General features: G+C 47.9%; 1 protein-coding gene across 16 annotated transcripts in view; it reads right to left on the bottom strand.

Moving 5' to 3' along the window:
* Positions 1 to 9,213: 9,213 nt before the first annotated feature.
* The window catches only part of DLG4 (discs large MAGUK scaffold protein 4), a 118,623-nt gene continuing 100,953 nt past the window's right edge, over positions 9,214 to 26,883 (bottom strand). For all 16 annotated transcript variants that reach the window (XM_033170984.1, XM_033170983.1, XM_033170982.1 and 13 more), the window contains 16 exons: positions 25,689 to 25,858; positions 23,991 to 24,127; positions 22,417 to 22,561; positions 21,871 to 22,009; positions 21,345 to 21,501; positions 19,911 to 20,013; positions 19,369 to 19,483; positions 17,924 to 18,100; positions 17,792 to 17,828; positions 16,249 to 16,276; positions 15,446 to 15,493; positions 15,131 to 15,232; positions 14,792 to 14,964; positions 14,038 to 14,147; positions 11,478 to 11,569; positions 9,214 to 10,299 (listed from right to left, as the gene is read on the bottom strand). In XM_033170984.1, coding sequence (XP_033026875.1) covers positions 10,193 to 10,299; positions 11,478 to 11,569; positions 14,038 to 14,147; positions 14,792 to 14,964; positions 15,131 to 15,232; positions 15,446 to 15,493; positions 16,249 to 16,276; positions 17,792 to 17,828; positions 17,924 to 18,100; positions 19,369 to 19,483; positions 19,911 to 20,013; positions 21,345 to 21,501; positions 21,871 to 22,009; positions 22,417 to 22,561; positions 23,991 to 24,127; positions 25,689 to 25,858 — 1,840 coding nt within the window. In that variant the 3' untranslated portion in view covers positions 9,214 to 10,192. The remainder of the gene's footprint in view (positions 10,300 to 11,477; positions 11,570 to 14,037; positions 14,148 to 14,791; positions 14,965 to 15,130; positions 15,233 to 15,445; positions 15,494 to 16,248; positions 16,277 to 17,791; positions 17,829 to 17,923; positions 18,101 to 19,368; positions 19,484 to 19,910; positions 20,014 to 21,344; positions 21,502 to 21,870; positions 22,010 to 22,416; positions 22,562 to 23,990; positions 24,128 to 25,688; positions 25,859 to 26,883) is intronic.

Genomic DNA, 26,883 nt, shown 5'->3' on the forward strand with positions numbered 1-26,883 from the left:
GCCGTTCGCTCCATTGCCCCAGGAGCAGCAGCACTACACACACTGTGCGCTGCTGCTCCTGGGGCGACAGAGCGAGCGGCGGCGCATGGGGGTGACAAGCGGCAGCCCCTCCCTCCACTCCCCACGCACCACCGGTCACCCCAGGAGCAGCAGCGGTGCACGGACGGGGTGCTCGCTCGGCCGTGTGCTGCTGCTCCCGGGGTGACGGAGGGAGTGGCGGCGCGTGGGAGTGGCAGGAGGGGCCGCTGCTTGTCACCCCCACCCTCCCCTGTCACCTGGGGCGTACCGCCCCCACCGCCCCCCCACCAGTGATACCCCTGGGTAAGACAGAGCTATTCCGCCTGGCCTTCAGTATCTCTCATTGCCTGGAGGATGGGAGGAGGCTGCTGTCCTGATTCATCCGACCTCTTCCGATGTCCTTAGCTTGCAACTGCAGGATAAATGACAGCTCGTTTTCACAACAGGAAAGCCCTGCAAAATGCCACCAAATATTACTGGAATGGCATGTGCCACGATGGCACTGAGTCCATGAATACCACAAAGGGGAAAGTTTCGCTCTAGCTTCCTCTTTCCCCCAAGCTGGAAAGGAAAATTTGCTGATATAAAAACAATTTATTGTGTTTGTGAGTGTGTGTGTTTCTGTGTGTAATCTTCTCAGAATTCAGGGTTCCACCTACTGTACAGAAGTCATTGTAGGTCGTGTAGAGCAGCAGGATAAAGGAAAAGGTAAATGGACCCCTGACCGTTAGGTCCAGTCGCGGACGACTCTGGGGTTGCGGTGCTCATCTCGCGTTACTGGCTGAGGGAGCCGGCGTACAGCTTCCGGGTCATGTGGCCAGCATGACTAAGCCGCTTCTGGCGAACCAGAGCAGTGCACGGAAACGCCGTTTACCTTCCCGCCTATTTATCTACTTGCACTTTTGACGTGCTTTCGAACTGCTAGGTGGGCAGGAGCAGGGACCGAGCAACGGGAGCTCACCGCATCGCGGGGATTCGAACCACCAACCTTCTGATTGGCAAGCCCAAGGCTCTGTGGTTTAGAGCACAGCGCCACCCGCGAACAGCAGGATAATGATGTACAGAAGAGGGGGGTCCCTTCTCCCCACAACACAGAATTCACTTTTGGGTTTCGTTCCTGCAATACCTTCCAGTTTCCCTGTTTTAAGCAGGATGGTTTCCCCAGCCACTCTGGGTGGCTCCCAACAGAATTTTAAAAACCACAATAAAACATCAGACATTCAAAACTTCCCTAAACAGGGCTGCCTTCAGATGTCTTCCAAAAGTCTGATAGTTGTTTATTTCCTTGACATCTGGTGGGAGGGCGTTCCACAGGGTGGGCGCCACCACTAATAAGGCCCTCCGCCTGGTTCCCTGCAACCTCACTTCTCGCAGGGAGGGAACCGCCAGAAGGCCCTCGGAGCTGGACCTCCGTGTCTGGCCCGGACGATGGGGATGGAGACACTCCTTCAGGGATACTGGGCCAAGGCCGTTTAGGGCTTTAAATGTCAGCACCAACACTTTGAATTGTGCTCAGAAACGTCCTGGGAGCCAGTGAAGGTCTTTCAGGTGTTATATGGTCTCCCAGTCCCCAGTCTAGCTGCTGCATTCTGGATTAGTTGCAGTTTCTGGGTCACCTTCAAAGGTAGCCCCACGTAGAGCACATTGCAGTAGTCCAAGCGGGAGATAACCAGAGCGTGCGCCACTCTGGCGAGACAGTCCGCGGGCAGGGAGGGTCTCATCCTGCGTACCAGATGGAGCTGGTAAACAGCTGCCATGGACAAATAATTGACCTGCGCCTCCATGGACAGCGGTGAGTCCAAAACGACTCCCAGGCTGCGCACCCGCTCCTTCAGGGGTACAGTTGTCCCATTCAGGACCAGGGAGTCCCAGCCGCACACCCATATAAGATTATACACCAATCCAAGATTATACATTGCAGAAACAATGCCAATTTTGAAAGAGGACTGTGTGCTGGTTGGTTCGTGTATTGCTTTGGAAAGTGCAGATCTGGAAGATTTGCCTTTAAATGAGAACAGAATCCACCCAGCTGTTTCTCCAGACAACATGTAACTTGGCTTATGACACTCACTGCTGAAAGGTGTAGTTAAAATCAAATAGCTTAAAAGGATCTGTTCCCCCCACCACCACCACCCTCAAAAAATCTTCCTTGCTTACATCCAATATACTGTTTACACTCTCTCCAGTTCTCCAAGGCCGTTTCTGGTGTGGAGCGCTCACCTGAGGGTGTTTTCCTTTAGATTCAGGCTCAGCATAGACGGGAAAGGTTGTCCGCCGCTGAATGCTAAACTGCAGAACTGGCACTTCTGCAACAGTTGCAGAATAATTCGTTCCTCACTTGGGAGATAATCAATCTTTTAGCATGGTGGCACCTAAACCTTGGAACTCCCTGCCTATTGATATCAGACAGCTGCTTTCTCTGTACTCTTTTCTTTTCTTTTTTTATAATAATTTTTATTATTTTATGCTATACTACAACAAAAACATACATTCTCATACATTTTCCAGTTTTGGCTGACATAGCCATGACTTCCCTCAGACCTTCCACATGGCTTTCAAAGTTATATCTTAATATTATACTTCTTTAATCAACCATTGCTTACATTATCATAAACTCCTACTTACTCTAACTACCATACTTACAATAATATTTCTACACATTAACTACAAAACTTCTTGAAGTCCTATTAGCGTATTCAATTGTAAATTGTCTTTTAAATAATTCATAAACTTTAACCAGTCTTTGATGAATTTGTGGTCCCGCTGTTCCCGGATTCTCCCCGTCATTTTGTCCAATTCTGCGTATTCCATCAATTTCACTGTCCATTCTTCTTTCGTCGGCAATTCTTCTTGTTTCCACCTTTGTGCTAGCAAAATCCTAGCTGCAGTCACTGCGTATTGGAAAAGCTTAATGTCCTTTTTTTCAATGTCTGTACCTACAATACTTAATAAAAAAGCTTCAGGTTTCTTAACAAAATTATATTTCAACATTTTTCTTAACTCATGATATATCATATCCCAATATATTCTCACCTTCTTACACTCCCACCACATATGATAAAAGGTACCGACATTTTCCTTACATTTCCAACACTTATTATCAGACCTATACATCTTTGCTAGTTTAACTGGGGTAATGTGCCATCTATACATCATTTTTAACATGTTTTCTTTTATTGAAGTACATGCCGTAAATTTCAACTCTGTACTCTTTTCAACACCTTGTGGAAAACCATTTTGATTGTTTCATTAGGCAGGCCTACCCATAGAATCAGAGAACTGTAGAGTTGGAGGGGACCTCAGGGGTCATCTAGTCCAACCCCCTGCAATGCAGGAATTACAGCTGGAATAATCCTGGGCAGATGGCCTCTGCTTTTTATGTTTTTATTTATTTTTCACAATACAAAAAGTGCATTTTGAGAAAACAACAGCAAGCAACAAGATAGCCTCTGCTTAAAGACCTTCAACAGAGGAGAGCCCACCATCTTCCAAGGAAGTCCATTTCACTGTCAAACAGCCTTTCCCGTCAGAAAGCTCTTCCTCATGTTTAATAGGAATCTAGTTTCTTGAAATCTGAATCCACTGTAATCTTGTTTCTTAGAAGTGTCTACTATTTTTAAAGTCTGCTTTGATGGCTGATTTATACGAACATTTTGCAAGCTGCATAGAGATTTTTCGATTCAGCAGCATATAAATCTTGCTAAATGAACAAAACGCTCAGCAGGAAACCAGAGTCATGCTTCTGAGGGTCACTTACAATGCCACCAGTCTGTGGACATCTCAGGAGTGCAGGACAGCTTGGGCTCCTTCAAATCTAAGTCACCCGCTGCAATGCCCTCTCAGTTCGCCTTTCCTTTTGTGCTACCTACACTTCAGATCTGCCTTGGGCTGGGTCAGGGCTTCAGAGAAGCCATTGGCAGTGCAGGATGAGCGCTGCCTCGGATGCTAGAGAGGTCTGATCTGGCCTGTGGTCCCTGGGATGTCCTGGTAGGGCGGTGGTGGCTGGGGCCCATTTGCAACTGGTAGGGTGGGAGACAGCACCTTAAAAAGCAATGACATCACCTTGCCGACAAAGGTCCGTATAGTTAAAGCTATGGTTTTCCCAGTAGTAATGTACGGAAGTGAGAGCTGGACCATAAAGAAGACTGATCGCCGGAGAATTGATGCTTTTGAATTATGGTGCAGGAGGAGACTCTCGAAAGTCCCATGGACTGCAGAAAGATCAAACCTATCCATCCTTAAAGAAATCAGCCCCGAGTGCTCACTGGAAGGACAGATCCTGAAGTTGAGGCTCCAGTACTTTGGCCACCTCATGAGAAGAGAAGACTCCCTGGAAAAGACCCTGATGTTGGGAAAGATGGAGGGCACAAGGAGAAGGGGACGACAGAGGACGAGATGGTTGGACAGTGTTCTCGAAGCTACTAACATGAGTTTGGCCAAACTGCGGGAGGCAGTGAAGGATAGGCGTGCCTGGCGTGCTCTGGTCCATGGGATCACAAAGAGTCGGACACGACTGAACGACTGAACAACAACAACAACAAAGGGTGGGAGGCTAGGAGGCCAACAGCAGGTGGCGCCAGAGCAAATGACAAGCAGAAACACGCAACTCTAGCCTGCTACCGATAAATTCCACAAAGGCAGGGGTCCTCAAACTGTTTCACTCAGACCTTGTGGGGGGGCCGAACTATTTTTTTGCGGGGGAGGGAATGAATGAGGGACTATGAGTGGTGCGCGAAAGGGTTCCAGAGAGGGGCTGCTTTAAATGGCAGCCGCTCAAGAGGAGCGCTTAGCCAACCTGTGTCTTGCGAGCTCCAGGGATTGGCGGCGGTGGGAAAGGGACAATGAGCAGCACGCAAAAGGGCTCTGGAGAAGGGCTGGCATCAATAAAGCCCAGCCCCCTTCCTCCTCTAGGCAGGGCAGGGAAAAGCCAGGAGGAGGGAGGGAGGAGGCACCACCACTGCTGCCGAGGGAGGGAGAGGGAAAGAACGCACATGCTGGCGATCCACGCACCGATTCCCAGACCATCTGCGGGCCGGATTTAGAAGGCAATTGGGCCAGATCTGGCCCGTGGGCCTTAGTTTGCCGACCCACGCACAAAGGCAACGTTGAGACAAAGGAGGAGGAAGGTTCCCAGTGAGGAAAGGGAGCCATATTTGCAGCTTTTCAGTCTCGAGAAAAGGCGGGTAAGAGATGACTTAAGATGGAAGTTTATAAAATTATGCCTGGGGTGGAGAAAGCAAAGAGAGAAAAGCTTTTCTCCCTCTCTTGTAACAGTCAAATTTGTGGACATCCCATGAAGTGGAATGTTGGAAGATTCAGGGCAGATAGAAGAAAGTGCTTCTGCACAGAGTTAGACTATGGAACTCCCTCCCACAGGAGGCAGTGTTGACCACCAGCTTGGATGGCTTAAGAGAGGAATAGACAAATGAGACACCCTGGGGGTGCTTTGAATGATGGTGAGGGGTGCCGCAGGCAACAATGGCCACCGTCCCTCTTTCCTTCCCTCCTTCTAATGATGCCCTCTCACATCTCTATCGGGCCTCTAACCCTGTGGGCATCCTCTTCCCATGCCCCGGGGAGGGGGCATGAGGAGGCACCTCTCTTTGGGGTGAGGTGCGGCTCAGAGACCAGGGGTAGTGGTGGTGGCCGCCTGCAGGACTCCCAAGAAGAGTCCGAGGGAACACTCCACAAAGGAGGGCGTTTGAAAAAGGGTGAGGGGCTGCCGTCTCTGCAGGGAAGGGGTGAGCTAACTTGTTTCCCCAGATGGGAGGCATACAACAAATGTAGTTGGTCAAGGGAGTCACGGACTGGAAAAGGTTGAAAGCACCATCATCAGGACTGTTTTGTAAGTAGGCAGGTGAGAAGCTACCTGAAAGCAACATGAGGTTGGTGGGGCACTGCCCCATTTGTCTAATGGATCAGACTGCTCCCCAGTGAACGTGGGATCATTGCACCCTTCGCGTCCACAGCTACAAGCCAATCGGTTTAGAGAACGGCTGCAAAAGAGCTAGCCTCTCCTAACAAGGTTTGGCAAGGATCCTTATCATGAGTTTCCAGAAATGTGGAAGCACATTGCTCCTATGGAGGTTTGTGGAGCAGACAATACAAAGTGGGGCCTTCTGTTTCCTCCTCTTTTCAGCTGTCCAGTGTCTGCAGGGCAGGATGTTCCACAAGCTCTATGCATCGACTCCCTCGGCCCCCTTCCGCCAACCTTCTCCAGGCCCCCTCAAGTGATCTTTGCACTGTCAACATACTTTTGCTCTCTCTCCAGGGAAGGACGGCATTTCAGCTTTCAAAAAAGCCGATCAGTATCAGGAACAGAGTTTTCCCATTTTCTTCAAAATAAGTGAAATTAAATGCACAAAAGTGACAATTTATTTGGATCCTACTGCCTTCTTTGTTTGGGATGCAAAAGGGCCCAGCTTTCATTCTTAAGTGAAAGAAGTCAAATACAGTTGTTTATGATCTTCGTATACACCAACCATTCCCAACCTGGGCCCCCCAGATGTTTTGGACTACAATTCTCAGCAGTAGCAGCAGCAGCAGCACACACACACGTGACATCCCTGTCTCACACCTCCACATCCAAAAGCGCCATCCCTCTGAATACCTGTTGCTGTGATCAACAGGCAAGCTTCACCTTGGAACACCTGGTCGGCCACCATGAGAAGATGCATCATCTGTGGCCTGATCCAGCTGCAGGGCTCTTCCCATGTTCTTGTTTCCCAGAGGTCCCATTGCGGTGACATAGCCATTGGCACCGGAAACTTGAGTTTGCTATTGTACATGTCACACTACACAGAGCTGCTTGCTAAACGACTGTGTGAAGGGCCAATTAAATCTCACTGCAGGCACATTTAAACCCACCCTCAACATTGTTGCAGGCCCGTTTAATGGAGGGAGGCACAGCTCCCCTGGACCAGTCTGCGGTTGGTGTGGCCACCTAGTGGGAGCCATGCAAATTGCAGAGCATGATGAGACCTTAAAGGTAAAGGACCCCTGACAGTTAAGTGCAGTCGCAAATGACTCTGGGGTTGCGGCACTCATCTCGCTTTACTGGCTGAGGGAGCTGGCGTTTGTCCGCAGTTTTTCCGGGTCATGTGGCCAGCATAACTAGGCCGCTTCTGGTGAACCAGAGCAGCACACGGTAACGCCGTTTACCTTCCCACCAGAGCGGTACCTATTTATCTACTTGCACTGGCGTGCTTTCAAACTGCTAGGTTGGTAGGAGCAGGGACCGAGCAACGGGAGCTCACCCCATCGTGGGGATTTGAACCGCCGACCTTCCGATCGGCAAGCTCAGTGGTTTAGACTGCAGCGCCACCCATGTCGTGATGACACCTTACATTCTTATGTATATAGGAGGAAAACAGAAGTGATACTGAAGTTAACACAACTATTCCTCCCCGCTGCCGCCCCCCACAAACAAATCACACAACCACACAAGCACATGGGTTTTTCATTGGTTTTTAATTATTCGTTGCCGAAGGCGATAATATTTCTATGCAAAATACTCTTATATCTCCCCACCCACCCGCCCACCCCAAACAAACTTCACGTGGCCCCCAGCAAGAAACAACCTCCAATTACATCCTGTTTTGTTTTTTTAAATAATGCCCCAGGGGAGGGGGAAGAACCTTTTGTGTCTGACCAACCCCTTCCATGCCAACACACTGGGTTTTTGGGGGGGGGGAGGGGGTTGGCACCAGGAACCCCATTCCCTTGGGAGGAAAGCCCTTATCAAATCAGTGTGACGGGAGGCACCCATTGTGTTCAGCGAGCATTACTGGGAGGGGAGGGGGGCAAGGAGAAGAGACGCAAAGTGTCCGATCCCTTCTGGACCCTCTTAGAAAAACCAGGGAGTTCAGGAGTCTGGGTTGCCCTGCTTGAAACGGCACACTTTTAGAAGGGCCTGAAGAGGGGGGCGCAGAAGGCCAGATCAAACTGTTTAAATCAGGATCAGAGGCCACATCTGTCAGCCGCCATCTTGCCATGGATGGGCAGTTTCCCCAGAGTAAACTCCCCCCCCCCAGCTTTACCCCACTGGCCTGTGGGTGAATTGGCATAGTCAGTCATGTGAGCTGGGGCGACTTTGGGGGAGGGGGGCAAACACAGCCCTGGGATGCCCCACCCCCTCCAAGCACGTTGGTATCCTTGTGCTCTGTACCTCCATTCCAGCTGCATCTTTTCCTTTGTTTTCTGTAGACTATCCTTGTTTTTGCCTCAACTCAATGGTTGTTTAAAGAAAAGAAAAAAAGGACATTTGCGCTCCTTGGGCAGGGTGGGGAGTGGTAGCCAGCCTTCGGAGCTTTCAGACCAGGTCCAACATATGCTTTTCAGGCATAATTAAAATGTCAGATTCAACCCCTGTCATTTTAAAAATTATTTCTATGAACGGTCAGGGTGAGGCTTGCTTTTGGAGGGTGGGGCAGGGGAGAACCCGGTTCGAGCGAAAGCTTAGTTCAAGCATTTGGAGCAGAATCCGAGTTGCTTAACTTCACAGCAGCTACAGAAATAAACTTCTCCACTGACACACGAGCAGCTCTTCCTTTCTAGAGTACAAGTTTAATCCGGGACCTTCCTCCTACCCCCGACAGGCTAACTTTTGGAGAGTTTTGTGTCTTGCCGGGGGCCAGCAGTGGCTGGAGCAGTGGGGTTGGGGGCTAAATATATCCAACTCCCCCAACCCCCAAGTCCAATCTCTGTTTTTTTCTTTATATACAAAAAATAATAATTAATCCATTAGATTTGGAAATTAAAATCTTCAAAGTGAACTTAAAACAGCCCTCCGAAATATATCTCCCACCCACTAAAACTGTTCTCCTCTGTGTATTTTTTTTCATACATCACGCACAGCCGCACCAAAATACTTGATATGACCCCAAAAAATAGTCACAGGACATCAAAAAAACTCTATTTCCCCTTTTCCCCAACCTTTCTCTTCTTTTTTTCTCTCTCCTCTCCCTCCCCCAGAAAGAAAAATATAGATTGCTGGATTAGCAAAAATGGTTCCATGATTATTGTTAATATTATTTTTTGTTATCCTTTTTTTGAAGCCACAAAAGTAAACTTCATGCACTGAAGAGGAAAAAAACAAAACAAAATGAAAGAGAAAATCAAAAAGAGAGAAAAAGTCAACTGAAAATAGTATCTATCTATCTATATATATAGATATATAGATATAGATATATTATATCCCAAAGTCATTGTCATCATCAGGCCATTCTTGCAAGCGAGGATTATCTTGGATTAATCAGTCCTGGGTCTGTGCTTGTTTCAATCGTAGAATATTATTCAGCCAAAACAAAAGAAGGAAGGAATGGAAAAAGGTACCCTTGTTTCCTTCCAAGGGGAAAATAGTTGGGTTTTTTATTTTTTAAAACAGCAGAAAACTTAGCTTGGTGAATTTGTTTTGATTCTTTTAACGAGTGTGCAGTGTTACTCTTCCTTCCAAAATTAAAAAACCTCCCGAATACCCATCATCCCTCTTCTCTGCCCTAATGATCAAAGCACAATCAGGGAACTTTAAAACTCCTCAGCAACAATGCCTTTTTTTCTTCTGAATCACTGGAAAAAAGGGGTGGGAGTTCTGGAAAGTAAACTCATCAAAAGTGGCTTCCATTTTGCAGAAAGTTTTTCTTAAAAAATATCTCTCTCTTCTCTCCCACAATAAGTTTGTTTCAGTCTTTCTCTCTCCGAGTTCAGAGTCTGCGTGTGCCTCCCCTCCACCTTGCTGCTTGTAAAACGAAACAGACCAGAATCTAAGAACACCCCCCCATTCTTCCCCTGTGCCACCACCTGCCCCCCCAAATGACAGCATGCATGCGCTAGCGCTGTTGGGGATGGAAGAAAGCCCCACATTTGCTGCAGAAATTAAAACGGGAGCAGTTTTGAATCAGGATTAGGGGTGGGGGAGCCGGATCACGCAAGAAGAAAAGAAAAAAGAAAGGAAAAAGGAAAACAAAAATTGAGAATATTAAAGAGTCAACGGAAGAAACGAAAGAAGCCTGTCCCACGACATCCCCACCCATCCCCAAAATATTAACCAAACAGCTAAGTTCAGTGGCAAGAGACAAGAGTCGGTCCCCCTCTCCAGAGAGGACAGCTCTGTCGCAGATTCGGTGGTGGTTGGTTTTGCCATCCCTTCCGGGAAATATCAGTTCACATTAAGCTCCTAAAGTCTCTCACGAGCCGGGATCCAAATGTACGGGCCGGAGAGCTCCTCAATGATTCTTTTGATCTTGTGGTAGATCTCTTCGAAGCTGTCTCCTTCTACGATGGCTGGGGGGAAAGAGGGAGAAGATGGCAAGGGGTGAGTGTGTCACAGAGAGAGAGAGAGAGTCTGTGGTTGCTTTTAGAACCCGAGAGATCAGTTTGTAAGAACATTCAGAAGAGGCTGGCTGCTGAACCAGGCCAGGGGCTCACTCTGGGATCTAAGAGCCCTGCTGGATCAGGCCAATGGCACATCGAGTCCAGCATTCTGTTGTTACAGTGGCCAAGCAGATGCTTCGTTGGGAAGACAAGAAGCAGGACCTGAGCAAAACACCACTCTCTCCTCTCCTGTGGCTCTCAGCAACTGGTATTCAGCTCCTGGCAAGACAGGATTCCCAGAATGCCTGTTGTAGCAGATACATCCAGGGCTGTGCCGAGCTGGTCATAGGCCCACCATATGGGAAATGTAGGCCCAAGGGCCCCCCTTTGCCTCTACCAGGGGATTCAGATTAGGCCCCATGCCAATTGGCCCCACCCCCTCTGCTCTGGCCTGGATACATCAAGAGTCTTGTGGCACCTTAAAGACTAACAAAACTGTTGTGGCATAAGCTTTCGTGGGTTACAGCCCACTTTGTCAGATGTAGGCCTCCTGCCCATCCAGTGAGGCCCCACACGGTGGCCTTGGTTAAAGGACGAACTTGGATTATGCAAGTTAAGCCCACCTGTATGAATTGTATGCCCACAAATCCTGCAGCGGGAAGGAATTGGATAACTGCTGGAGCTCCTTCCAATAGAAGGAACTCATAGGTACACTGGAGGATGAGGCTGCTACTAGTTACTAATCATAATGGCTATGCACGCTGGCAATCACAGGTAAGGAGGGTCCTGTTGTGCTCAGGTCCTGCTTGTGGATTTCCCATGGTTGGCCACTTTTGAGAACAGAGTGCTGGACTTTGACCTGTTCCAGCTGCAGGGTTCTTCCCATGTTCTGATGTGCACAGTGACTGGCAGCAGTGGCACTCCAGACCTCCAGGCAGTGGACATTCCCAACTCTTACCTGGAGACACTGTCAGGGATTGAATCTGGGACCTTCTGCACACAAGGCAGATGCTCTCACCAATGAGCTAATTCCCTTCCCAGAAAACCCCAGAAGCTGCCGGAGGCTCCCCTTCCCCCACCTCTGCCGACTTAAGCCTTCTGTGAATTGTGCCCAGAGCTGATGGTTTGGAAAGCAAGAGGTTATCTACCCGAGAAGCACTCTGTAAATTCCTGCTCCAGTTTTGTAGCTCTGTCGAAGGCTTTCCGCGCCTGCTCCTCCGTTATCCGCTTGTTAATTTCTCTGGAGAAGAAGGAAAGGCGAAAAAAGAAGGACACAAAGTGATTACGAAGATGGTGCAACCCCAAAGCTGTCTCTTCCACCTGCCTGTATTCTGCTGAATTTCCCCCCTGTGCTTTGGGTGTGCACACAGTGTGTGTGTGTGTGTGTGTGTGTGTGTGTGTGTGTGTGTGTGTGTATGTTTACTTGCTTCTGCTATTTGGGGAACCAGTCGGCAGTTTGGGGGCAGCCTGGTGCTCACCCAGTGGCCAACCAGATGCTTCTGTAAATCTCACTAAACAGGAAATGAAGGGGAAAAAACCCTCTCTAGTGGCTGCTCCCTGGCAACTGGTGTTCACAGGATATACTGCCTCAGGATCTGGAGGTTCTCTTTAGACATCACAACGGCTATCCCTTGCCTGCTTCCATTAATGTATCCAATATCCGGCCTTTTCCAAGGTGGTGCCCTCCAGCAGTTTGGGACTACAACTCCCATCAGCCCCAGCCAGCTGCTGCCTACACTGACCGGCAGCAGTGGCTCTCCAGGGTTTCAAGCAGGGAGTCTCCTGGCTCTACTTTGCAATTCTGTCGGGGACTGGACCTCCCGCATCCAAAGCAAATGCTCTATCACAGAGCCTTTTTCTTTTTAATGAGCATTCATTCTGATTTGTTTGCAGGGAGGCTGTTTCAAAACACCCACCACTTCCCCTATAGCAAAATGACTAGATATATTTTGGGAGGGAGGGAGGGTGGGGTAGGGGAGAGCAGATTTGTTGCACAAGACCTTACCAATAATTGTGCAACCTGAATTTGCTGGCCTGAGATTGAATCCCACCCAAAAATAGTGACAGCATGGGAGTACCCTTTGTTGCCTTCTCTTTTTAAAACAGACTTAAAAGCCCCTGAACAACTTTGTCTTTCCTCAAAGGCTCAGAGGAGACCGTCTTGCTAGGTGCTGCTTAGAAATGCTAAGGATACATTTCATTTATTTATTGCATTTATTTATCCCACTTTTCCTGCAAGGAGCTCAATGTGATGTACATGGTTTTCTCTGTCTTCCTCATTTAATCCCCACAACAACCCTTGATAAATGAAAGCTTTGGCTGATCTCAGACCACATCCCACCCCTTTGCACACTCCAACCTTTGTGCAACATCTTACACCTTCCTGGCCCTTTCAGACCAAAAAACAAGGCAAAGATGGCAACAGAGGCCTCACCCACCACTTCCGCTTGCCACGCTGCTTTTCCCTGGGAAAACCTGCTCCTTACCGGTGAATTGGAACAAAAGTCTGTAATGATAGGATGGGTTAAGGATGTGGGGCACAAAATTATGCTTAAAGACTGGGAGAAATTGTGGAAAAAGGACCTTTTACCACATTTGGTGGACGTGCCCCAAGGTAAAAGACTTCTGGGAAAAGATTTATAATGAAATGAAAAAAGTGTTGAAAGACACTTTTATTAAGAAACCAGAAGCGTTTTTATTGGGAATTGTAGGAGAGGAAATCCCTAAAAAAGATTTAACATTCTTTCTGTATGCCACAACTGCTGCGAGGCTACTACTTGCAAAAAACTGGAAGAGTCAAGATCTACCAGCTATAGACGAATGGCAAATGAAGATGCTAGACTTTATGGAACTTGCCGAACTGACTGGGAGACTCCGCGACCAAGGAGAAGAGTCGGTGGAGAAAGACTGGAAGAAATTTAAAATTTACTTGAAAAAGTATTGTAATATTTAGCATTGCCTAAGGAAGTAGCTATAGGTTTTTTGCAATATTTTTAGGAAGTAGGTTAAGTATAGATGTTTAAGAAGAAAATATTGGATAAAATGTTAGCCCCTAGTAACTGTCAAAGAAGATTAGGAAATAAAATTCAGATGGGGGGGATTGGGAGAAGTCACTTATTGATGTTACAGGTGGGTAGCCGTGTTGGTCTGCCATAGTCAAAACAAAATCGAAAATTCTTTCTAGTAGCACCTTAGAGACCAACTGAGTTTGTTCCTGGTATGAGCTTTCGTGTGCATGCACACCAGGAACAAACTCAGTTGGTCTCTAAGGTGCTACTAGAAAGAATTTTCGATTTTGTTTTCACTTATTGATGTTAAGAGGAAGTTATACAATTGTAAGAATTATATATTGTTTCTTTTTTCTTTCTTTTCTTTTTTTGAATTTCTGTACTTTTCATGTTTTATTATGTTATATTCTCTAATCTTACAAAATGAATAAAAATTATTTTTAAAAAACAACAACAAAAGTCTATCGGGTTTTCCAGATTAACGTTGCCTCTGATTCAGTGGTCAAGAGTGGGGTTTCCTGGTGAAAGCAGCGGGGTAAATGGAAAACCTTTCAGAGGACCCGTACCCAGGAAGCACGGGGCAAGCGGAAAACCTCTCAGCACCTCCGTGCTTTCTAGGCGTGGGACAAATGACGTGTGGACACCCTCCTACCCCCGCCCCCTATTCCACAGCCCCTGTCCACCCCGGGGGGGCACTCACAGAACATTCTCGAGGGAGCGTGGCCGGATAAAAACGGCGATGGGGTGAAGTTGAGCTGCCTGCAGCCTCCGCACGGCATTGGCCGAAACGTCCAAAATGCAGTGCTTGCCCTGGGCGGGGAGAGAGAAATGTGGTCAAGAGGTTTCAACACGAATTTGTATTCCATTTCTGCCCCTGCTGGTCACGCAAAGCCACAGCTATTCTATGGCCTCCCCAATCGCTTCCGCCTGGCAAAAATGTCCACTCCACTGGCAGGCCAATCGCCTATTCTGTCCCCTCGCCCCCACCCCATACACAATTGAGGGGATATACACAGCATATTGTAGATCTCAATCTTCAGGGATCCTCTGCTACTCCCTCCTATAACAACAAGAGACCCAGTCAAACGGGGGGGGGGGGGATAATTTGAGTCTGGGGCGTCAGCCCTGAGCAAGATCTTGGCTGCGTGCTGCTGGAGAGTATCTAAATATCAATGGACCCTTGAGTTTTGGTAACCTCTCCCTGCTTGCTTTCTCCAAAACTTTCTGTTAGGGGGAGGAAGACCCAGGAAGTTGCCTACTCAGTCAGTGGTCTATCTAGTTCAATATTGCCTATGCTGAGTTGCTTTCCCCAGTATCAGGTAAGAGTCTCTCACAGTCCCTGCTGGGAACTGAACTTTGGACATTCTGCATGCAAAGCAGGTGCTCTACCACAAAATTATTTCTCAAAAACTCTGGCATTTGCGTGATTCTTCAACTCCCCACTTCCGGCCTACCTGCTCAGCCACCTCGCGCACTGACTGGACGCTCGTCCCGTACAGGTGGCTGTTGTACTGGCCGGCCTCGATGAACTTGTGGCTCTGAATGTCCTTCTCCATCTTCTCCCGCGAGGCAACAAAATGGTAGTCCCGCCCATCCACTTCGTACTCCCGTTTCGGCCGAGTGGTGTCTGCAGAAGCACAAGTGGGGAGTCTCCGTCATGCACAGGGGAGCGATAGTAAGTAGCCCAAGCCAAGGCTTCCTCCTGAAGCAGAAGTCCTTCCGATCCACCACCCGTAATTTTATCTTGTTACCCAGGAAGTGGGGCAGGAATAGGGACCGCCTGTCAGACTCACGTGGGACACAGGAGCCAAATTTGTCAGGGAACTCAGAGAGGAGGTCATCGTTGACTCGGTCCTTAGTGGGGCCCAGGATAATGATGGGTCGAGCGTAGTGAACTAGGGGTGGAAAAACCCAAAGAAATTGGAAATGGTCTGTGCTGGTGGAGAACACAACTCAATAAAGGGGCACTGAAACAATCAGTTGATTATAACCAACCACAAAGCAACGGGTGATCTTCTGAGCCTTCTTTATTGTACAAACAACAACATTAATAATAACATAATTCAGGGCTGAGGAAGGGAAGGGCTGAGCTAAGACAGAGTTCTCACCTTCCATTTGTACAACGGTTTCATAGCTCAAGACAGCATCTTCTCGACCTAGAAGGGAAAGAAGGAGGCTGTTAAGTACAACCTGTTCAACCCAAGCCCCAGAACATTGTCTCCTTAACAGGGAAAACAGCATCCTTCCCCAAACTGGTGCCCTCCAGATGTTTTGGGTTCAATTCTCAGCAGACCGCAGCCAGCACAGCCAAGTGATGCTGGGGGCTGATAGGAATTGTAGTCCAAAACCCATCTAGAGGGTTCCAGGTTTGAGAAGGCTGCTCTAGAGCAACAGGGAAGTTTAGAGCCAGTGTAGTGGTTAGAGTGTCAGTTTAAGACCTAGGAGATCCATGGTTGAAATTCCCCATTGGCCATGAAGCTGACTGGGTGGCTTTGGGCCACTCGCTGTCTCTCAGCCAAATCTACATCACAGGGTTGTTGTGAGGATCATATGAGAAGGGGGGGGGAGAACTGCACATGCCACTTGATGTTCCTTGGCAGAAAGGTGGGATATAAAAAAGTAGAAATAAATAAAATGGTGTGGAGAGAGAAGGGGGAAAGGTCCCACACTTGTGGATTTCAAGGCATGGAAATATTTCTCAAAGGACAATATTGGGGGGGGGGGGAGAGTGAAGAGGAAGGCCTGGAGCAGCTTTCCTCAACCTGGTGCCCTACAGCTGTTTTGGACTACAATTCCCATCAGTCGCCAGTCAGTATGGGCAGATGATGATGCTAGGGGCCAATGGAAGTCATGGGGCAAAACATCCAAAGGACCCAAGTTGGGGATGGGCAGCCAAGAGACAGACACCCACCTTGAGAGCCCGAGCCCGGCACCCGATCCTGGAAAGAGAAAGAAAGAAAGAAAGAAAGAAAGAAAGAAAGAAAGAAAGAAAGAAAGAAAAGACAGAGGGAAGAACCAATTAGTCAGCTTCATGGAAGCCTTGGAATTTCTGTCTGTATGGGGGGCACCAGCAGACCCACCCCCTCCTCTGTATTTAAATGCAAGAGTTACCAAATAGAAAGATGGTATGGGGCTCTTATCTCAGCCCCTGGAGGTGTGCCAGGAAATTTGAGGGTCAGAACAAACATTACAGGAGTAGCCCACGTTGACTCTGGGGACCATCCCCAGGATGAACAAGAGTGGAAAAGCAAGGCCCTTGTAACTTAGACGAAATAAACAAATGGCATTTGTAAGCTGCCTAGGAAGCCTTTTGGGGGGCTGAGAAGCAGGAGGATAATGAAATAACTATTTCATTTCCATAATTCATGCAAGTGCTGAATCTCTATTTTTGTTATGTAACACACAAACACAGGAATCCCACAATGGAGCTCAAGGTTATCCGAAGAAACTGGCAGCAGATTCAGGACAAAGAAAAAGAAACACGTCCCTCACACTATGCCTGAACTTGATTATGGGATCCGCTCCTAAAAGAGGCATTCACGGCCCCCAAATTGGACAGCTTGAAAACTGGATTAAACCAACTGATGGAGGAAACGTACTTCCTGCAGGATCACAGAGTTGGAAGGGGCCTTGAGGGTCATCTAGTCCAGCCTCTCTACTCGAGCCTCTCTTTGAAAACTTCTTCACAAAGGAGTCTGCCACCTTGTGAGGCAGTTTGTTTCACTGTCAAACCGGTCATATAGCCAGGAAGTTCTGCCTAATGTTTAGCCAAAACCCCCTTCCTAAGAGGCTGATTCAGATCCTACAATCTGGAGCCACAGAAAAAGAAGTGTGTGTGTGTGGGGGGGGGGGAGATTTCTACTGAATCGGACCACTGGTCCATCTAGCTCAGTATTGTCCACACTGACTGGCAGAGGCTCTCCAGCATTTCAGGCAAGGGCATTCTCAGGCCCTACCTGGAGATGCTGTTGGGGACTGAACCTGGCTCCTTCTGCAGGCAAAGCAAAGCAGATGCTCTACTCCTGAGCTATGATCCTTCCAAGATGTGCCCCTCAAATGTGTGGTCATCATGACACCCCTTAATCCACTCTTCTCCAGGCAAAACATACACCACTCTTCTGAATGCCAGTCATTTGGGTACAACAGTGGGAGGAGAAGGGAATTTGTTAGCCCTATCTTCCCATACCTGGTACCTTCCAGCTGCTTTGGATTACAATTCCCATCCTCCACAGTCAGCACAGCTGTAGGATGGTGGAGCTAAAATGGGAGCTGTAGTCCAAAATATGTGGAGGGCATGGGCATAGCCAAGGGGGGGAGGCAGGGGGGAATAGCTGCCCCTCCTAAATAAATAAAAATCAATACAAATCTGAGGTTCTACTCCCCCTCCAACAAAAATCCTGGCTATGCCCATGGTGGAAGGCTGGCCTAGAGGTTAGGGATGGAGTGTGAGTTACCTTTGCTTTTAGCCGTGTCCATTCCCGTCGCTCGACCCTGCGAGAGAGAGAGACAAACAGAGGCTTAGGGCAGTGGCACAAACAGCTTCCCTCTGATCCCACCCCCAATTGCCAAGACCCCTTCACACATACCGCCTTTTGCTGGGGATGAAGCCAATCTCATCGCTGTCGCCATCCGGATGGACGCGCCGCGCCTGCCACCACTCCTCATCGGAAGCGTCAATCACGTGCAGGACGTCGCCAAAATGGAAGCTCAGCGCTTGGCTCAGGAAACCGCAGTCCTTGGTCTTATCATAGTCAAAGAGCGCCCTGGGAGTTGGCAGGGAGAGGAGGTTGGTCGGGGGTGAACACAGGAGCAGTGGGAGCTGGTGCCCATTGGAACTGGTGGGGCAGAAGGCAGGGAGACCCAACAGCAGGTCCAGCCAGAGCCCTCTGGGCTGGTGTCACATTTACACCATACATTTAATGCAGTCTGAAGCTACTTTAAACAATCATGGCAGTCCCCGACAAATTATGAGCGCTTTGGTTCTTTGAGGTTGGTGAGAATTGTTAGGAGATCCCCCGCCTATCCCCCTCTTCAGATTCAGAGTGGTTTAACAGTCATTCTCTCTTCTTGGGGAACTCTGGGAATTGCTGCTATTGGAGGAGAATGGGGGTCTCCTAACAACCCTCAGCACCTTTAACAAACCACACTTCCCAGGATGCTTTGGGGTAAACCATGACGGTTTAAAGAGGTATCGTATTGTTTTAAGTGTCCACAATCAGGACATAGCTGACTTCCTGCATAAGGTTGTCTGGAGTGATTGTTGTCTCTCGAATTCTGCATTATGCCACGTTCTCAATGGCAGCCATTTTGTGTTATGTCATACCCCCTGGAAGCCATTTTGTGATTGGCACCCCCAGCACTCTCCCAAAATTCGAAATGTGCCCACTTGTCCAAAAGGGTGGGCAACAGCTGATCCAGAGGGAACATGGTATGTAAATTCTGAATGGGAACATTTTCTGCATTGACAGAATTGCTTGGATGGCCTGGGGATATTTGCAGTACTGGTACTTACTTTAGGGAGGGCTAATCTGTGGTCACTCAGAAGTTGTTGAAAGACTCGAACTCCCATCAGCACAGACCAGGGTCAGGAAAGATGGGAGTTGTAGTCCAGCAACATCAGCAGGGCTATACTATTTTCCAACCCTGGACATAAAGAGACACTAAGTCTGGTTATAGGTTTCAGACTCAGAAACAACTTAAGAGGGATGGTTTTAGTTAAAATCACCTCTCTGTTTCAAATGAAAGAGGTTATCATAATTAATCATTGCTTATATGGAACTCTAGCTGAACAGAGCCCTTTATAATTCTTATCCAGCCATAAGACAACCCTGACATGCTCCCATTTTACAGGTGGGAGAAAGTGAGACCAAGAAAGAAAATGGCTTTTGAACCCAGCCCCCATAGATCAAACTCAAAGGGACCTGCAGTATTATGGATTCCGGTGTCGCTCAGATGCTAAAATCTACTAGTAATTCAGGAATGGGGGCGGGGGATGTCCAAGCTATTGAGGAAAAGGCAGCTGTGATCTCACCGGATGTAGAAACCCCTCTTGGGGTTGCTCCGCAGCGATGCTGTCCCTGAGCCCAAACTGCTGTTCATCAGCTGCTCCCGGAGGTCGTGGATCTTGGCCTCAAAGCGGCTGTACTCTGCAGTGGGTTGTTAAAGAAAGGGTCATGGTCAGTATGACACAACTTCCCTCACAGAATCATCTAGTTCATTCAGCTACACAACTGCCCACATGCCCACCCAACTCCACAACCCAGCCTTCCAAACCTTCCACCAGTCTCCTCAGATCAAACCTTAAATTTTAAGCACTATGATACCTCCTTAAGCCTTCGGAGCAGGCATCTTCAAAAAAAGTTTTTTATGAACCGCCCTAGTAGGACAGTAATTGTTCCTTGATAATTTGTCACCCCCCTCCATTATGGCACATGGGGTGGCCCGCCCCCACCACCCCCTTTCCTACACCCCTGGCCCCACCCCACTTGGCAGCGACAGGACCATTTCCCAGGCAGTTCACACACACACAAATCTCTTCCCACTCAGGAGGGGCTTCTGCAGAACAGAACTCACCATCCGGTTTGTACTGAGCAATGATGGTGACCGTCTGGCCGGCGTTTTTCAGAGCAATGGCTGCTTGTTCGTGTGTGGCGTTCCTGAGGTCCACACCATTGACCTGGGAAGGAAAAGGCAACCAAAATGATCAAGAGGCTGGGCCAACCCTCTTATGAAATGACAGCATCTGAGGCTATTTGCCTTAGAAAAAGAGGAAAGTAAAGGAGGGAACATAATAGAGGTGTAGTACATTATTCAGAGTGTGGGCAAGAAGTCCCTTCAGGATGGTAGTGGCTTTTTTGCAGAGGGTTCCTGCAACAAGTCATGGCTGTGATAATAGAGCATTAGTGGTGGATTTATAGCAGGCCACCCACACATCATTCCACTTTATTACTGCCATCTGGAGTGCTTTAACTCTAGAGTGCTTTAACAACCACATCTCTGGGAACTGTAGTTCTGCAAGGGATATAGGAGCCTCCTAACAACTCTCATAACTCTTAACAAACTACAGCTCCCAGGATTCTTTGGGGGAAGCTATCACTGTGGTATCATTGTGCTTTCAGTGTATGGTGTGAACATGACCAAACATGGGACAAAAAAAGAAACCAGAACATTTGTGGTATAAAAATTTACAGAATTTCAGGAGGAAGTTATGGAACATGAACTAATTAGAAAGAAAGCAGCATGTCCACACCAAAACATTTGCAGGAACATACCATGCTGAAAGTGGGATCAAGTATAAAAATCAGCCCAATACAATCACGAGCACAAATAATCATGAATGCAGAATAAAAAGGATGTCCAGAGGGGACCAAAGTGGACAGAGAGAAATTTCTCCCTTTTGTAAAACAGGGACTCAGCAGGATCATAAAATAAAGTTGAATGTGAGAAGATTCAAGACAGACAAAAGGAAAGATGTCTCCATACAGCACAGTTAAAACTCTGACTTTTGCTACCACAAGATGTAGAGATTGCTTTAAAAGACAAATTCATGGAGGAGGAAAACCCTGGGGTAGCTCAGTTACCAGAGGATGAGACTCTTAACCTCAGGGTCGTGGGTTAAGAGCCTCACGTAGGGCAAAATATTCCTGCATTGCAGGTGGCTGGACTAAATGATCCTCATGGTCCCTTCCAACTCTACAGTTCTATGATTCCATCAATAGCTACTAACCAGGGTGGCAATGTGCTGCATCCAGGATAAGAGGGAGCTGGCCTCTGAATAACCGATTCCTTGGGGTTGTGAGCAGGAGATGGGTACTGCGCTCATGGCCTGGTTATGGACTTCCATTTGGGGCACCCGGTTGTCCATTATGGGAAACTGGACTAAATGGGCCTTTAATCTTAATTCTTATGGAGGGAGGTAAGCATCATTTAGGTTTAATCGTAGGGCACCAGCCGATTGCCTCTTCCAACCAGGCACCTGCCAATGCAGGGATAAGGAGCGGTTCTTACCGAGAGGATCTGGTCCCCTTTCCGGAGCTCCCCACTGAGGTCGGCCGGCCCCCCAGCCAGGATGAAAGAGATGAAGATTCCCTCGCCATCTTCACCCCCAACAATGTTGAAGCCCAGCCCTGTTGAGCCACGGTGAATGACAATACGACGCGGTTCCCTGCAGAAGGAAGGAGAGGGGGAAACTGGAAAGCAGCTTGCTGACCCCGCGGATGCAGCAGCAGGCAGCAACGAGCCACCAACTCCAAATGCCCGACAGGACTGTGGCCTACACAAACCCCAAAGGAAAGAGGAAGTTGGGGGGCTGGCTGCATTACCACCCTGTGCCAAAATATTCGCAACTCTGGCAGCCCTGAGTAGCCGGATATGGGATGGATGCAATGCACGCGAGGTGATGGGGGAAGAAGGGCACAGCTTTAAACTGGGCAAGAGAGAAACTCTTCAGGACCACGGACAGCAGCTGCTGCTTGGTGGTGCTATGGGAAAACATAACAGCCACGCCCAGAGGGAGGAGCCAGAAAGGGCTTACCTGGGTATATCCTCCTCACCCATCAGCTCCTTAGGGATGGGGGAGTACCTCCGAGGGGAGGTGGGGGTCATGGCTTGTGGATAGTCTGTGCCCAGGTAGCTCTGGTGACCAATTTCATTGTCGAGATGCTGGGAATAGGCTGCCAGAATGCATGGGAAAAGAAAAAGGTAAAAGTTTTAACAGCACAGCACAGTGGAAGGCAGTGAAACCAAAGTTACGAATTCAATATTGAGAAATGCTCTTAAATCAGCCTAGACAACAACAGATCGTGTCCCACTATTATTAACATGGTACGTTAAACACTTTGCACACTTTCTAAATCACCCAAAATCCAGCAGTATTTATAACTGCAAATGTGGCAATTAAAATGTGAAATGTGTGGAACACAAAAATCTACAGTTTTTCAACCATTTTCAGTTTAGGATAATCTTCCACCATCGAATCCAGTTGTGTCCCAGACAGTGTCTGAATTGACACTCCCTTTTAACTGGTTCTCCACAAAACAGCCAAACACAGACACAGTAGGAAGAACAGGAAACCACTCACAGGAAGTGATGTCAGGCGGGGCGTAAGAATCATTCAGGTAAACATTTGTGGGTTTGGCCACCTTCAAGTAGACAACATCATATGTGTTCTTGAGGGCTGCAACGGCATCTTCGTGCATAACATCTTCAAGGCTCACATTGTTTACCTGGCAAGGTGTGGGTATGGGAAAGCATATATAGAGTTTGGATTTGATATCCCGCTTTATCACTACCCTAAGGAGTCTCAAAGCGGCTAACATTCTCCTTTCCCTTCCTCCCCCACAACAAACACTCTGTGAGGTGAGTGGGGCTGAGAGACTTCAGAGAAGTATGACTAGCTCAAGGTCACCCAGCAGCTGCATGTGGAGGAGCGGAGACACGAACCCGGTTCCCCAGACTACGAGTCTACTGCTCTTAACCACTACACCACACTGGCCCTGATTATAGAAAAGTAGAATTTCAAGGAGAAGGGTAGGCTTTCATTCCTCTGGTTCCTATTTGCAGGCTGGAGTGGTGCTCAGTGATCTGGGGAAGTTCTCTGCTTCCAAACCTGCACAAGGTCTGGCTGATCACATGCCTTGCGTCTGCTCCAGCCTTTGCCAAACTGGTGCCCTCCAGATGTTTTGGACTACAACTCCCATCCGCCCCAAACTGGGAGCTGTAGTCCAGAACATCTGGAAGGGACCAGATTAGCAAAGGCTGCTTTATTCACTGCACCTCTCCTCTCCCAAAAATCAACCTACCCACCCAACACCCAGGCTCCAGTTACTAGTGTGGGGTATTGTGCAGAGGTTTAGGCAGAGGAAAAATAACACCTTCATGATTCCAATGGGATTAGGCAGAGCAGCCCTCTTTACTTAGGTTGGTAAAAATAAATGAAAATAGACACTACAAGAAGATAATTAAGTATTTCTGTGAGATGCAGAACTGGGGCAGTTGAACATTCACAGGGCAAAAGAAACACAAGACACAAAGGAATGAGCCACAAAATGGCCATCCAGCTTACAAAGGTTTTGGTCTTCAATGAATTCTGTGGGTTTCCAGGGCTAACAAATCAAATTACCCAGAATTGTGAAGAGAGGTAGTTCGTTTTGCACTTTGTATCATTTTCAACAGTCTAATATTTTAGGCCCCTTTTGACAAGCCCCAAGGCTGCAACCCACTTAAATACTTAAAACCACTGGCCATCTCTGTTGTGTTTTTCACTTTTGGGGTTGGAGTTCTTGTGAGACACCCTCCCTCTCCTCCTTTTCTGTTTACCCTCAGAAAAAAACCAGGCAACCACTCAGTCCATTTAAATTATTTTTGCTATTTATTCAATTTATTACATTTACATCCCACCTTCCTCCAAGTAGCTCAATGTGGTGTACGTGGTTCTCCCCTCTTTCCATTTTATTCCACAACAACCCTGTGTGGTAGGTTAGGCTGAGAGGAGACTGGCCCAAGGTCACCCAGCAAGCTTTATGGCTGAGTGGGGATTTGAATGCTGGTCTCCCAGATTTCCCTCCCATTCTCCCTTTCCCTGAAGTCTGGGTATGGAACAGACCAACAGGCCCAACTGCTCTCTGGCATCAGGCCTTCTCCACCTATCCTTACCGCCAGGATCTTGTCCCCAATCTGCAGGCGCCCATCCTTGTGGGCTGCACCCCCCTCTATGATTTTGGTGACGTAGATACTATTGTCGCCGGGGATGTGCTGGTTGCCAACGCCACCTGCAATGCTGAAACCAAGACCTGTGGGGAAGGAAGGAAGGTGGGAAGAGAAAGAATAAAAGAATAAGAAAATAAACAGGTAAGGAAGAAAGTGGCAACAGCAGAGGCAGAGACTTTTGAAGAGGGTGGGGTTCACTCCCCCATGGGAGAAGCCTTTTTAGAAAGATTATAATTCTCCATAGTGCAAGGGGACAGAGTCATTGAGACAAGGTCAAATTCTCCATAGTAGGTTGTATCCAGTTTTCCTAGAGCAGCCTCTTCCAGCCCCCATAGCTGGCTGGGGCTAATGGGAGTTGTAGTACAAAATATCTGTAGGGCACCAGGCTGCATGGAATGGGGGAAGCTAGATCAGTATATGTCCATTCACTTGTGGCAATTCATCCCCAAGTGGGGGATGAAGTGGGAGAATTTATTCCCCTACCAGGCTTGTGTTCCTTGCAGATATGCAAACAATGTCCATGCATTTTGCAACCGCATACATCCAGTTTTGGATGCAATTCCATTTTGAAGTTGGAGGCTTCGAATACTTGAAAAGCAGAGCTTGCAGTTCAGCTGAGCATGGATTTTATTTGCATCATGCTCCTGTAGTTTACTAAGCTCTTTTTGCCTTTTGCACAGTCAGGAAAAATAAGGAGTGTTTGTTTTTAAACAAACTTTTAAAAGTCCATGGAGAAATGGGAAGTGAAACTGGAATTAAGTTATTTGGGGTTGTATCCAATGCTAGCCCTACTCAGAGCAGACCCACTGAAATTAATGAGCATGACTACACTAATTTCGTTAATCTCAATGGGTCTACTATAAGGAGGATTTGAATTGGATACAACTGAATATTGGTCTCTGTTTTCACAGGAAATAGCTCTCTGTGTGTGTGTGTGTGTGTGTGTGTGAGAGAGAGAGAGAGAGAGAGAGAGAGAGAGAGAGAGAGAGAGAGACTGGCCCCACCTACTACGGCTTTCGACCAGGATAAAGTGCTGCTTAGCCCACAAAGGTGGCATAGAAATTTGATAAATAAATAAATGAACTAACCTGGACCCTGTAATCATCCTCTGAGGCCATTCTTAGTGTGTTTCCTCCACGAGAGGTCTGGAGGGCGGCAACACAAGAACGGACCTTTTCTGTAGTGGCTCCCCGTTTGTGGGACGGTCTCCCCAGGGAGGCTCACCTGGCAACTTCATTACATATCTTTAGTCACCAGGCAAAAATGTTCCTCTTCTCCCAGACCTTTGGCTAATTAAACAATCTATGGCCTTTAAAACTGCAGCAGGTGGCTTATTGTTTTTGTTTGTTACTAAGTTATGCATTTTTGTGTTTTTATATTGTAAACTGCCCTGTGATCCTCAGATGAAAGGTGGTATAGAAATTTAAATTAATAAAGAAAATAATAATAATAATAATAATAGGTTGCCCATCCTTGATTCCAGATTATGGCTCTTCCCCTGAAATAAGGAGGGAGGATGCTTCTAAGGGGAAAAGCCTCTACAAGAAAAGCTTTCCGCAGTCCCTTCTCATGCACCTGAAGGGTTGGGTGCTCTTTAAGGAGTTGTCGGGGGGGGGGGAGAGAAGCAGAGCTAGGCTCCCTCACCTTTGGGGCCTTTGATCAGCTTGATCTCCATGACCTTCTCGGCCAGGGGCTTCCTCCGCATGACATACAGACGCACAATGGAGCCGGCCTCCTTCAGGGCCTCAACAGCCGTGCTGTGCGTTACCTCCCGCACGTCCACATCATTGACGAAGAGGATGCTGTCGTTCACCCTGTGTCACAGCCAGATCAGAAAGACACATTTAGCACCAGGATACTGGGAGCTACTGAAACATGTGGGGGCACTGCCCCAGGGTAAAAGGTTCTGGACAGAAGTCTTATGAGATCTCATTGATAACCAGACAAACGATTCACCCACCCCCTTGTCCGGCTCTCTTGAAACTGGCTCGTTGATCCTCATCCCCTTTTCTTTTTTGAAATGTGAGATGGCAAGGATTGAACCTCAGAACCTTCTAAACGGCAAAGAAACTGTTCCAACAGAAGCCCCTGCAGGCACATAAGGGGCTGAAGACACCTTTGTATTTACTGGGCCAATGAAGGAACATAGGATGTTACCTTGTACTGAGTCAGATCAGTGGCCCACCTAGATCAATATTCCCCACACAGATAGGCAACAGTGGCTCTCCAAAATTTCAGGCAGAAATTTCTCTCCCAGCCCTACAAGGAGATGCCATCGGGGATTAAACCTGGGACCTTCTGCATGCAAAGCAGGTGCTCTATCCCTGAGCCATGTCCCTTTGGTCCATCTGTTTCAGTATTGTTCACACTGACAGAGTGGCTCGCCAGGATTTCAGGCTGGGTTCTCTCCCAGCTCCATTTATGCTGTGAACCAATCTGAGATCTACAGATAAAGGGTGGTATGCAAATTTAATTACTTATTTATAATACCAGGGGATTGAAACTGGGACCTTTTGCAGATCTTCTATGACCTCTGAGCCCTTTCCCAAACTCCCATATGACCAGCTTATGGAGTATTCATCCTGATTTGCTTTTGGAGGGAGTTTATAGACAATGCTGGCCATTTAATGAGCATTCATTTTCATTTGCATCAGAGCAAGTGTTATCCCACAATTTCCAATGCATCTCTCCTTCACTTTCCATATAGCAATAAGTCCGCTCTTTGGGGGAAAGCAAGTTTGTTGCACAAGAGGACTAGCCCACTTTCACTGTGCAGCCGGAAATTGCTGAGATGAGTCCCACATGGGAATAACGGCCATCTGGAAGTGCCCTAAGAAAA

This window comes from Lacerta agilis, chromosome 14, assembly GCF_009819535.1.
Source record: "Lacerta agilis isolate rLacAgi1 chromosome 14, rLacAgi1.pri, whole genome shotgun sequence".
NCBI classification, from domain to species: Eukaryota; Metazoa; Chordata; class Lepidosauria; order Squamata; family Lacertidae; genus Lacerta; species Lacerta agilis.